This window comes from Schistocerca cancellata, chromosome 5 (assembly GCF_023864275.1).
Source record: "Schistocerca cancellata isolate TAMUIC-IGC-003103 chromosome 5, iqSchCanc2.1, whole genome shotgun sequence".
Lineage (NCBI taxonomy): Eukaryota > Metazoa > Arthropoda > Insecta > Orthoptera > Acrididae > Schistocerca > Schistocerca cancellata.
Window position 1 is genome coordinate 377,808,186 of NC_064630.1, and position 12,936 is coordinate 377,821,121.

At 39.7% G+C, this 12,936-nt stretch overlaps 1 protein-coding gene across 1 annotated transcript in view; it reads right to left on the bottom strand.

Annotated features, from left to right (window-relative positions):
- Positions 1 to 6,092: 6,092 nt before the first annotated feature.
- Positions 6,093 to 12,936, bottom strand: part of LOC126188015 (facilitated trehalose transporter Tret1-like) — a 96,719-nt gene continuing 89,875 nt past the window's right edge. Inside the window, exon 5 of the mRNA XM_049929432.1 lies at positions 6,093 to 7,842. Within this exon, the coding sequence (XP_049785389.1) occupies positions 7,495 to 7,842 (348 nt within the window). The 3' untranslated portion in view covers positions 6,093 to 7,494. The remainder of the gene's footprint in view (positions 7,843 to 12,936) is intronic.

The window sequence follows — 12,936 nt, forward strand, 5'->3', positions numbered from 1 at the left end:
ACTTTATGGCTTATTGATGTGGGAAGGAATATTACAGTTGTGTTTCTCGTCTGGGAAGAAATATTACAGGTTCCAGATTCTGTATTGCTCAATACAAGGAATACGGTGGGATACTGTTGAGAGCGCGTGATATGTCTCGGAGTATGGGCATATAGCTAAACGGCGTTCAAAAAGTTACTCCCTAGAAGGAACTGTATCTGTGACCACAATGAGACGGTCTAATAGCTTCATGATGATGGCTGGAATGACTTCTTGTGAACTGATATGATGTGTTGTGGATGAGTGCGGAATGAGGCGAAAACAGTGACTGAAAATCGGTGCTACCACTTAGTCCACTTTCCTTAAAACGCACTGAGCAGGTCTCAGGATCCAGCAGTCTTATGGGAGGGATGGATTACCACAACACTGATGCATGTCATCACTCCGTGAGACACTGAGGACAAAGTTAGGATTCAGACCAGGATATTTCAATACTGTTTTGAGATTATGCTGTTGCGTCTTCTCCCGTTGCTCGCCAAATTCTTACGCCGCCAGGGTTCGAAGACGCTAACCCTGAATGTGCTATTTACGCATTACTGCAACATTTCGAATTGGCCCCGACACAGAAGAACAACATGCGTTAATATCTCGACAGCGTATGAGTGCAGTTGCGACTGAGATTTTTGTACTCCGTAAAATCCATTCCAGTAAAATCTTCTCAAAAGATGGTTCAAATCGCTCTGAGCACTATGGAACTTAACAGCTGAGGTCATCAGTCCCCTAGAACTTAGAACTACTTAAACCTAACTAACCTAAGGACATCACACACATCCATGCCCGAGGCAGGATTCGAACCTGCGACCATAGCGGTCGCGTGGTTCCAGACTGAAGCGCCTAGAGCCGCTCGGCCACTTCGGCCGGCAAAATCTTCTCAGTTTTTGTTTATGGAGGTGATGTTGATGTAGGGCCTTATACATATTTTATTGATTTCTTTTTACTAAGGCTAAAATGAAATTTATATTAAATGTATTGTAACACTTTAAAGGTGAGGTCGATAAATTCATTTTGTAAAAATGTTCTTTTGTCGAGCACCAATTCAAGATGCTTGACATAGAACGGTTCAGTTGATATTTTTACGCTATAGTTTAACGAATAACACTTCCAGGTGGAATGACAACCTTCTATACGCCAACCTTGATACTGACATGTACTTTACAGCAAATCAGTCGAATTATTTTCTCCCAATTAACAATATTTTATTACATATCAAAATTACTAGCACAGTTGAGAAGAAACAATAAATCAAGACTAATGACTAGCGAAGCAGTTAAAACACCAAGTTTCTCAATGTAGCCTGTTAGTAAATAACATTGGTAACTGCCACATAATGGAAGCAACACAGAAATCCATGAAGTACATAATTTATTAAATTTCGTGATTACCTTTATAAGAATTTATATCCTATTTTTGCACTGCCAAATAAATTGAACAACAAAGAAAAAGTCACATCTTAATGAAAATTATCATCGAAATACATTTTTGACGAGAAGACGCCAGATTCACTTTCTCGTCAAATTAGCTGTACTATTAATTACCGAAATTGTAAAAGTATGTTTTCGTTATTAATCGTCGATACAACACTACTTTTTATTAAATAAAACATTAATATCTGACCTATTTTAACACTAGCATTTTTTCCTAATAAACATGGTGTAACGAAATTACGTTATAGTTGATACTTTGGTGCAGGGCCTTTGCCAAAGACTTTACTTATTTCTGACGCGAAACTTACTTGTGATGTGAATGTCCTGATAAGAAAATAAATTTCAAACGCTCTGTAATTGTACTTATTGCGCAACGATGTCGTGGATTGTGCAATGAATTATGCCGAGTAGAGATTTGGCTACCAGTGAATTAATGGAGATACACTTATAGCAGTTTACACTTTCTGTAGTTTTCGTTGACAAGCAGCGGAGAACACCAAACCTTGCTACACGAATTCCAGGACCGGGGAACACACTAGGCAAAGTTTCCATTTAGAAGACACCAACTCAAAGAAAGATAAGTACTAATATTTCGATCTAGCTCCATTCATCTATCTTGCGGTAATGAAGTTTGAAGTTCCAACCTCGTCGCATGTGAGTGCACTCCTAAATTCCAGTGAAGAAATTTGAATGCTGTGTTTCAGTATGTAACCACGTTTGTAAATGAATGTTTAGTCGTTTATTTTATGTAACGTCAATGAAAACATTGTGCTTGATGTGAAACAAGTTCTTTGGCAGTAGGCTAAATACCTTGTATTAATGTCTTTGTAATGAGTAAGGAGACAGTTGAAGAGTGGCGTAAAGAGAGTTTTAATGGAGAGCGTTAGCGAAAGGACGATCCCGATTGTTGTGGGAAGAAATTTTTTTCGAGTTAATTTCGTACTGTGACCTGTACGAAGCAGAAAAAAAAGCAACGATTATGAGAAGTGGTTAAATTGAAGCACTTTGGAGGATTAGCAATGAACGTTACGAAGAAGAATGGCTTCACGTTTTAATTACTCAATGGCTCAATTAACTTTTCGACAGAACATCAGGTTTCTAAAGTATTGGACGGAGAAAGAAGAAAAACAAACTGAAGTCGCCGCAGAAGGAACAAAGAACACAAAATAGAAGAAAAGGAGACATCGCAAGAAAGACGGCAATTAAGTTATCTTGCAGACAATTAGTAACTTCTCAGACTTTCATCGATAATACGTGGACTTAGTAGTCAGATATTACGTTATCTTGAAGAAAACTAGTTAACTACCCAGACCATTTTGGTAATGTGTGGATGGAGGGAGTGAAGACTGGGTGTGAACTCTATTATTTGTGGGCCTAAATCAAGACGTGGATATGAACATTGGTTAAGTGCCTGGACTGTGATTTAGCAGTGAGCGAATTTGTAAAACTTGTTATTTGCATAGCACTTTGAGCTATATTATGTTTGTAAGAGCATCGCATGTACTCGAGAGTGGAAACTTTGAATTAATTGACGCCATGCCACTTGGAATAAATAATCGCATGGTTGTCAGTTGCCGCCTGTAATAGCTGTGTGTGTTCTACGAAATAACTCACTACATCCCGTCCAGATACCTCACCTGAAGTAATTTAAAGTATTTCTTGCCACCGACCAGTGTTCCAAAGTTATATTCTTCAGTTGAAGAAATTTTCGGTTAACTTATTTAATTTCTCGAGACGGGACGTCGCCATATTAATTGTCAGAGCGGAGTATTGGTCCAGAGATCTTCTCGCCAGCAGCTGAAGACAATGGAAGCTCGACAGCGCAACTACAGAACTTTCTGATTTCACACTTTTGTCCTCGAATCAAAATAAACAGACTGCCAGTACACAGCCAGCGGTCTTTCTACGATATGGATGTCGAACTGTCTGAATGTGCCGGCCAAAGAAGCTCGTATTTCGTTTCTTGCCTAATTACAATATGGTTGCCAGGAAATGTCACGAGAACACAAAATGAAAATACTTTTCGGTTCTGTTCTCACATCAGCCTATTACATCGCATGTTGATATAATGTTCAAATACAGAAAGAAGTAAAGAGTTGTTTATCATGTAAAGGCCGATGAAAACGTTTAAGCTTAACTATAACATGGCGGATTATGCAGACGACAAGAGTCTGCCGCACATTCAGACGACTAGATTGTAGAGAGTTTAATGCACTGAGATCTAAAATCTACATCCAGGTAGTAGAGATCACTTACACAGCTATACGAACGCTATAGAACTGCAAAGAAGCTTTCAGCTCGGTTGATAACATTCTGAAGGGCAAAATTTTAAAGATAGTGAGCAATTTATCAACAACAGAAATATTCGTGTGTTACAGTAGAAACCAAACTCTTGGTTGCAGCTAGATAAAGTATGGTTGCTCGAGTGAAACTTAAGCCTGTGGGATTATCACTTTGCGATGAGTTTCAAAAAAGTAGATTAAATTCAGTAAGCGGTGTAAGACTTATCCACAGGACTACAGATTTTGTGCAAATACGTTATAATAATCAAAGACAGTGCAACATTAACATTATTCGGCATATCATAGTAGATGTGGACACTAACTTGTTAAATGTATGAAATAGTCAATCATCATTGTAGTTCATTGCTGTTTATTTTATATTCTGTTTGTCTCCTTGGTATGTTTGAGACTGTGTGTGTGTGTGTGTGTGTGTGTGTGTGTGTGTGTGTGTGTTCGACTCAGATGCAGTGCAGTTTCAAGGAAGGCTGCTTATCAGTTTATATTGTGTGTAGACTGCTTTTGCGAAAGCAGAGTAATAACGATTTTTGTTGACAGTAGTAGTATACAATTATCATTCAAATAGTATCTCCACAGGTAAACAGTCAAATCGCAGCAAAGACAGTGCTACAGTAGTTTGATATAGGAACAGCTCGAACACAGAGTTCGTTTCTGAGTGAACGATAGTCAGTCAGCAGTTGAGACATACAGAGCACATGTATTTACGTTAGAATTGTCTTACATTTACTTTTCTTTCCATCCTAACTATCTCTTTTCATTTAACTAATTTTGCGGGGCGTCCATAATTACTGCATAAAGGAACCATTTGCAACTGTCTGTCTGAAATGAGTTATCCATCTCTGAAAAATCCTCTCTGAACGATAGAATCACTACTTCGTTGTCACTGAATATTTTACTTTGTAAAGTAGATATGACACAGTTAAATCTCTATTGAAAAATAGCGACGATGCTCTCTTCTGAATCAGTACTGTTTTTTTATGAAAAAAAGTCCGTCGACTGTTCGTATGTTGATTTTTTTCAGGTTTTTATACCCGGTACGTGTTTCAGAACCAACTCTCCATCACCTGGGTCTCACCAAGATCTGCCGAAGCAGTCGAACTTGAGGGATGGACGTTGTTTTTCAAAGTTGAAGAATTTCATCAGGGACCACCCAGTGAAGAAGATTCCGGCAATGTGCAGGTATTTCATAAAGCTCTAGATTTTTAACTAATGCTCACGTTTTTTCGTTTATATAACAATATAACACCGCTCGTATGTACTGCTTCACTAGATCACGAAGAAAAGCCCCAAGTGAGGGTTGGAAACCCTGCTAAAGGAGCTTTCACTCCAAAATAAGGAACGGAAATGAAAACCTAAAAAATCGAGGTACAGACAATGGACGGAGTTTCATTCACAAAATATGTATTTTTCATTATCTCTGTATGCCATGTACATCCATTATAGATTCGCTAAAATGTTCGTAGTCTAGAAAAAAATAGCTCTGTCATGTCACATAGTGATTTGTGGTACTTATTAAAGAACATTTGCAGTTTACAATACTTGAAGGCAGCCTCTGCCCTAGTTGTAACTAGTTGTACTGTAATCGACAGCGACCATGGCGTGACTTAGGTAAGGTTTCAGGACTCACCAGTTTTATAATCGTTATTATGCCTCGTCAGAGAGAAAAATTTCGAGACTGAGGGTTCAATTCTTCAGGTATCTACATTGCTCCCATCCCCCTCCAGATTAGAATGCACATAACGTTCATACAACCGTGTGACAATGTCAGAAAAATATTTCTTTGGGATGTTGTTCAACTCGAGAGTCTGATTGGCTTGAATGTCGGTTATGTCGGCAAAGCGTTGACCCTTCATGTGGATTTCTACACTTTTCGTTTTGTGGTAGGTTCATATTGATAACACCAAGTCTAGGCACCCACCCGTGTTTTTCTTCCAGGGGAGAATTTTCAGCGCTTCGCATTTCAATCAGTACGCAGAAAGCATCCGTGCGTCGTTTTTGTTCAGTAGTCAAGGTGTGCAGGACAAACTTTGTACACAGTTTTCTTTCCTTCTGGAGAATGTTTTGTTCACTCGATTTAGAGAATTTGCTACATTGCGATTTGTGACACAGTGTCGCCACACGTGCACTGTTTAACACTGCCTGCTCGCAATTGTCTGGTCGAATACGCGTCTGTTGCTCACAGTTGCTGGTTTAAGGTGCCAACGTAGTTACTGCACTGACGTCGCTTATACACCAGAAATAAAATCAGTCTCGTATCTTCTTGGACGGACAGCGTAAATTTTGGGATGCTGGTTGAGGTAAATGAAAAACTGAAGTACAACACTGAACAATAATGCGAAAGTCTCTTTTAATTTAATAATTTAACACAATTAAATACTATCACATTGGTAACAGTTTTAAGGAACTTTCACAATGAATCGAAGTCTTCCGTTTCTAACGAAATCTTCAGGCCTGTGGCGAGACGTATTGTTGACTTGGAGACTCGTGGCTAGTGCTGTACTATGGTCGCTGTGCTGGATTTTCCGTCAATATCACACAAGGCGGTACCACTGTTGTACTTAAGAGAACTGCTTACAAAACAATCCTGCAGGAATTCCTTTATTGAAATCAGGGTAAAGTAATCAGGATATGCAGTGAGTGCGCTGTCTTCCTCGACTCACTTATAAGATTCATAACACGATTCTTAGTTTTGTTGAACACTCATGATTTTTAGTTTCTATCGGCCTTTATGCAATAAAAACTTAAAAATTGTTAAAGTCGATCTCTCTTATAAGAAGCATGTAGTGGAAAACTGTAAGAAATCTGTAACATTGGTAGGAGAAGTGTTCAGTTCGATATTCAGATTTTAACTGAAGTACCAAATTTTAGTTCCATTTCTGTCCAGTGTTTTCAACTCTTAGTTCATATTTAATTTCCGTAGAAATGGCTAAATATTCAACAAAATTCGGCTCACACTAGTTAAGGTGGAAAATCAGGATTAAACAAGTTGCACGTGAGACGTGGATTCCAAAAGCCCACCCAGTGGTAATTTATAAGGTGCGCCGACGCTGTTTTTTCTTTCATAAACTACAGGACTAGAAACTACATTTACAAGGTTTTCTCGGCGTCATGGCTTATTCGAATCATCAGGACGCCAGAAACAATTGGAGCTAGTAGAGGCGGTATTTGTTATCGATGTCTTGGGAGAGAAAATTCTTAGCACAACAGAAGAAAAGAACGGGGTATTTAATTTGTTCCGCCCATATAACGAACCGAACGCACGTCCCCTATTTCTGTCTGAGTAAATGTGGTAGACACGTCGTAACTGAATCCTATGAAGTATGTCCACATACAATGCATTGTAAATGAGTTTCCCATCCATTATACGGAGCCCAGCTTTATGTATAACGAAGTACAGATGTTGTCCAGTTCGCAGTTGGCTGGATTAATCGAAATGATGCCACAGGACTTCAGATTTTCCTTCCTGGTGATGAGAAAGATATCAGCCGAGGAAGTTGCAAAAATTCTTTGTGTTTAGCCAGGCAACTGACGTAGTAGCACCTTGGGAAGCGTAATGTTGAATACAGTGGGTCGAAGAGATGGCCATAGTCGTTCAGTCAACATGGATACACTTGAAATCTCGAGCTCATCCAAGAGCGATCAGCACAATACACAACGCAGAGGGTGTCCCATGGTGCACCATAATTGTGTAAGGGCTAGCAGCGTCCATCCTCTGTGTCTCCGTGTGTGGGCTACACCTTGATCTTCTGCATCTCCTCTGCCGTGGCGGACACGTCGACAGTTCGGCCGGGTTTGAGTCCCGCTATCTCGAGTGCCACCTCCTCTGGGTGCCTGCCCTTTGTCTCGGGAACAAGCTGCCACACGAACACCATTCCCACCAAGCAGATGGTGGCGAACATCCAGAAGGAGTAGTACAGGTCAAAATAGGTGTACATGAGGTGGTAGGTTTTGAGTGTGGCGAACGCCGATCCGCAGTTGACGATGGATAACACCGACATGGCGACGCCCTTGACACGCGGCCTGAACACCTCACCGCACACAGTCCATATGAGGGCTCCTGGGCCCAATGTGTTGAAGATCTGTCGACACAAGATATAGCATTATAGGTAAAACACTTACCGTTCTCGATATGCCGAATAACACACTATTTAATTGCATTTGAAATTTGATATTGTTATCTTACTCTTAAGTAATAGCAAAACATCACTGCCTCTTTACTACAAACTTTCGCTCTATAGTGTTTTTGTTCTGGGAAACTTTAAACCTAACTTTCGCCATCGATAACAATAACGTTTTATCCTGTTTCCGACAGTCAATATCTCAATCTTTTTGGAGGGATGAAGACACAGGTTTTAGCTAATAGTTTGTTTATAGATATGTACTATCTCCTTTGACAGAACTAAACTTTACATTACGAAATAGTGTGTATAGAGACATGCAGGGCATACGGTGTCTGGTGTAGATAAATGAATGGGCAGCGTAGGACTAGTTTCTTACATTGTAAAATAATTTCTTGGCAAATACGTATTATACAAGCCAGTTTAGGCGACATCTGGAGTATTTTATTCATAATCCAAAAATTTTTGTTCACATTTAAATTCAAAACAATAATTCGGTACATTCTCTCTGTGCCGGATCCAACCATCACATCAGCATAAAAGGGGTTTGTTCTGGTTAGAGATGCTGACTGACAAAGCTTGTCAAACTGCGGCCAATTGGCGAACTCTATGAAGACTATCAGATGGATACTAATTACAAAGCCGCCCATATTGTCACAGTAAGTAACGCATTTCATCTTTCAATAGAACTCACTGTATAAGCATTACTCATGGCGATAGATTACAACCTTTTTATCTAGCTTCTTGTCTAAGACCCAGTACTCAACATCACGCTACGGTAATAAACATGAAACTTCCATGTGCACCATACAAAGATGAGTCTGGAAAGGTAATAAAACTAGTTCATAAGTAAACGAATAGTTCAAAAAATGATTGCTCGCAGTTTTCTGTATTTACATTGGATTCGTAGTCACAGGTCGTAAAACATTCGTAAGGAATAAGGTTCTGTTTATTTTTCTTTTCTCTGTATGGCGCAGCTACTAAACAGGGTACTCCAGACGCATTTTCTTTACAGAAAGTTCAAAAGTTCTGAACCATAGCAACTTATGAGCTGTTTCAGAAAAAATTCCAGACGGTAAATTTTTGCATTTGTAGAACTTAAATAGCTTAGTTAACACTGGAGGATTTAAATTTCCTTCTGTAGCTTCAGATCAAACTTTATTTGAAAAGAAATTACAGAAGCGGTGAGAGATAGAGAGAGACAGATCAAACACCACGGTGAGATATCTTCAGTTCTTGCAGGTTTGGAAAAATAATTTCAGCATCATAGCCTTAGGCTATTACATTACGCTTGGAATTTTGTGTAGCATCACTTTTCACACATATGATGGAGGCTACAGCTCGGGACATGGACTTCACTGAAAATAAATGTGTTAGGGACCCAATCTTACAGATAAGGTGTCTCCAAACATTTCAGCTTAACGGCCACACTGGCTGTTCCCAAGGCCAAGAAATGTTTAAATGTGTGTGAATTTCTAAGGGACCAAACAGCTGAGGCCATCGGTCCCTAGACTTACATACTACTTAAACTAACTTACGCTAAGAACAACACATACATTCATACCTGAGGGAGGACTCTAACCTCCGGCGGGAGAGGCCGCGCAATCCGTGACATAGTGCCTCAAACCACGCGGCCATTCCGCGCGGCCAAGGCCTACCTTCAGTGTGTCCAAGTTTTCTTGTGGCCCGATACCCTAGCATTGCTCAGAACTCCTCTGTACAGCTCAGAATTTTTTGTGACCCTTACCACTACTGCCTGTCTTTACGAACTGACATTGAATGACACTGCAGTAGACATTACCCAGTGAAGTGCTTATTGTTTGATCTTGAGCTGTGACTTTAAGTTCATTTTATATACATTGTTATAATTAAATGCCACTCATGAAGGTAGTTGTAAAGTGCTTTCACGAACCTTGTTACTTCCTCGCTTCATTAACATCACACTAAGCGTTCAGAACTTAGCATAAGGTGTCAGCACTGCGGGATACTTTCCCACCGCAACATTCCTCGCCACGCTGAGGAAATAGTGCTTACTCTTTCATTCCCTGCGGTCACCGTTGGTATGGCTCAGGAAAAGTTGGACAGACAATACATTATACCAACATACTGTAGTGTTGAATTACGCGCAAATTTTCGTTTGAAGACTACACCGTGGTTGAGGTGAGGTGAGTGGGTACAAAATAATAATAATAATAATAATAATAATAATGATGATACACAAAGCAATCACTCATATAAATACATCGGCTACACCATTGCAATTTCATAACCACTTCTGCAACCCTTTAGATCACATAACATCAACAGATACGAAGAAAGTAAATTGGAAAAAGAAAACACTACATGGCAAGCACCCGTATCATCTAACACAGCCACACATCGATCAAGACGCATCAAACACATGGTTAAGAAAAGGCAATATATATAGTGAGACGGAAGGATTCATGATTGCAATTCAGGATCAAACAATAAACACCAGATATTACAGCAAGCATACTATTAAAGATCCCAATACCACAACAGATAAATGCAGACTTTGCAAACAACAAATAGAAACAGTAGATCACATCACAAGCGGATGTACAATACTAGCAAATACAGAATACACCAGAAGACATGACAATGTAGCAAAAATAATACATCAACGACTTGCCATACAACATAAACTAGTAAAACAACACGTTCCCACATACAAGTATGCACCACAAACTGTACTGGAGAATGATGAATACAAATTATACTGGAACAGAACTATTACAACAGATAAAACACACCACATAAGAAACCTGACATCATACTTACCAATAAAAAGAAGAAATTAACTAATCGAAATATCCATACCCAATACAACAAATATACAGAAGAAAACAGGAGAAAAAATTGAAAAATACATCCAACTGGCTGAGGAAATCAAGGACATGTGGCATCAGGATAAAGTTGACAGTATACTAATTGTACTATCAACTACAGGAGTCATACCACGCAATATCCACCAGTACATCAACGCAATACAGCTACATCCAAACGTATATACAACTAAAGAAATCTGTAATTATTGATACATGTTAAATTACCCGAAAGTTCCTAAATGCAGTGTAATATATACCGTACAGTTAAAATGAAGTCACGCTTGATCAAGGTCCGCGTCACTTTCCATTTTTAACCAGACATAACGTCTGAGAAAGGAAAGGTAATAATAATAACATTAAAAAATGCTAATACATTTGTCCCATTGGTGCTTCCACTGTTCAAAACATTTTTTTTCTCGAATTCTTCAGTGTTGTCAAATCGGTGTCCTTTCATGCCACTTTTTATCCAAGGAATGAAGAAAAGGTCGCACAGAGCTAGGTCAGGAGAATAAGGTTCGTGGAGCAGCGGAACCATGGCATTTTTAGCCAAAAAGTGTCTAAGAGAGATGGCTGTGTGTGCAGGTGCCTTGTCATGGTGGAGGAACCAGTCTCCTGTCTGCAACAAATCTGATCTTTTTTGATGAACACTGTTGCACAATCTTTTTAAAACTTCCAAATAAAAGGTTTGATTGAAGGTCTGACCTGGAGGAACAAACTTTGAATGAACTACGCCCTTGGCATCAAAAAAGCAAATCAGCATTGTTTTCATGTTTGGTTTGGCGACATTTCTTTGGACGGGGTGACGATGAGGTCTTCCGTTGGTTTTGACTGCCGGCCGCTATGGCCGAGCGGTTTTAGCCGCTTCAGTCCGGAACCGCGCTGCTGCTACGGTCGCAGGTTCCAATCCTGCCTCGGGCATGAATGTGTGATATCCTTAGGTTACTTAGGTGTAAGTAGTTCTAAGTCTAGGGGACTGATGACCTCAGATGTTAAGTCCCATAGTGCTTATAGCCATTTGAACCATTTTTTTTTTGGCTTTGACTGTTGCTTTGGTTCTGGGTCGTAACCATAGCATCATCACTCTCCACCAGAAGTTCTGGATCAGTTTCAAGCTGTTGTTTCAAAGATGACATGTTTCATCTCGACTGTCCTTTTGATTGTCAGGCAAAACCCAAGGAACGAACTTGTCAGCAACCCTTTTCATTTCCAAATCTTCCGTTAAAATTCGCTCAACCGAGCCCCAAGATAACACGCTAATCTCTGGCAGTTGATCAATTGACTGTCGACTGTCTGTGAGCATAATATCTCGAATTTTTTCAGTATTTTCATCCATTCGGGCAGTTGATGGACGTCCAGAACGAGGTTTGTCATCAATCGACATGTCGCCTGTTTCAAATCTAGCAGACCACTCATGAGTTTTTCCCATAGCGTCATCTTGGTAAGTTGTTTCCAACACTGAAACGGTTTCAGCATCATTTTTAAGGAGTAGAAAAACAAAATTTCACAGCTGCAAGTTGTTCACCTAAACTTTCCATCATAAAAAAAATGAAACAAGAACAAGACAGTTCTAGCAAAAACAATCACATCATATGAACAGAACAAGACAGTTGGACAAGACAGTTGGACAACACAGGCGGCACTGAACTGGCAATGAGTTGCGCTATACACGCTTGGCCGCAGAAATGCTCACTACACAAGCTCCGCCCACGGCAAAGTTACTCCGATTTTTTTGGGGGGTAACCATCGTATCTACGGCACAGGGAGCGGGGGTGGATTTCACTCCGCAATTTCTGTTGGTAGTTACGGGAAAGCGTCCAGGTAAATTCATTGCTACGGTGATAGATGCGTGTACTGCACTTTACGTATTGTTGGGACTACTTCTTGCAATGCTAAATGTATAGCAGTGAAACCTTCCGGAGGTAGAGAAATCAAGTGCAGTAGTACAGCACCATATTGTGGTTGGCGGCATCTCGAAAGCAAAATATGTTGGGACTAGCCTGTTTTGTGACTACAATTTCTTGGTGAAGAAACAGTATTTAAATTAATTGAAATTGCCTTAAAGACAAATCCAACGCAATTCTTTACCCAGGATCCTTGCGCTTAATACTATTAATTGCTATCGTGTTTTGCAGCTACATCCCTTTTGTGTGGATTTGTGTAAATATGGAAAAGAAACGGAAGATAGATAGCGAGTGCATAAATTTTA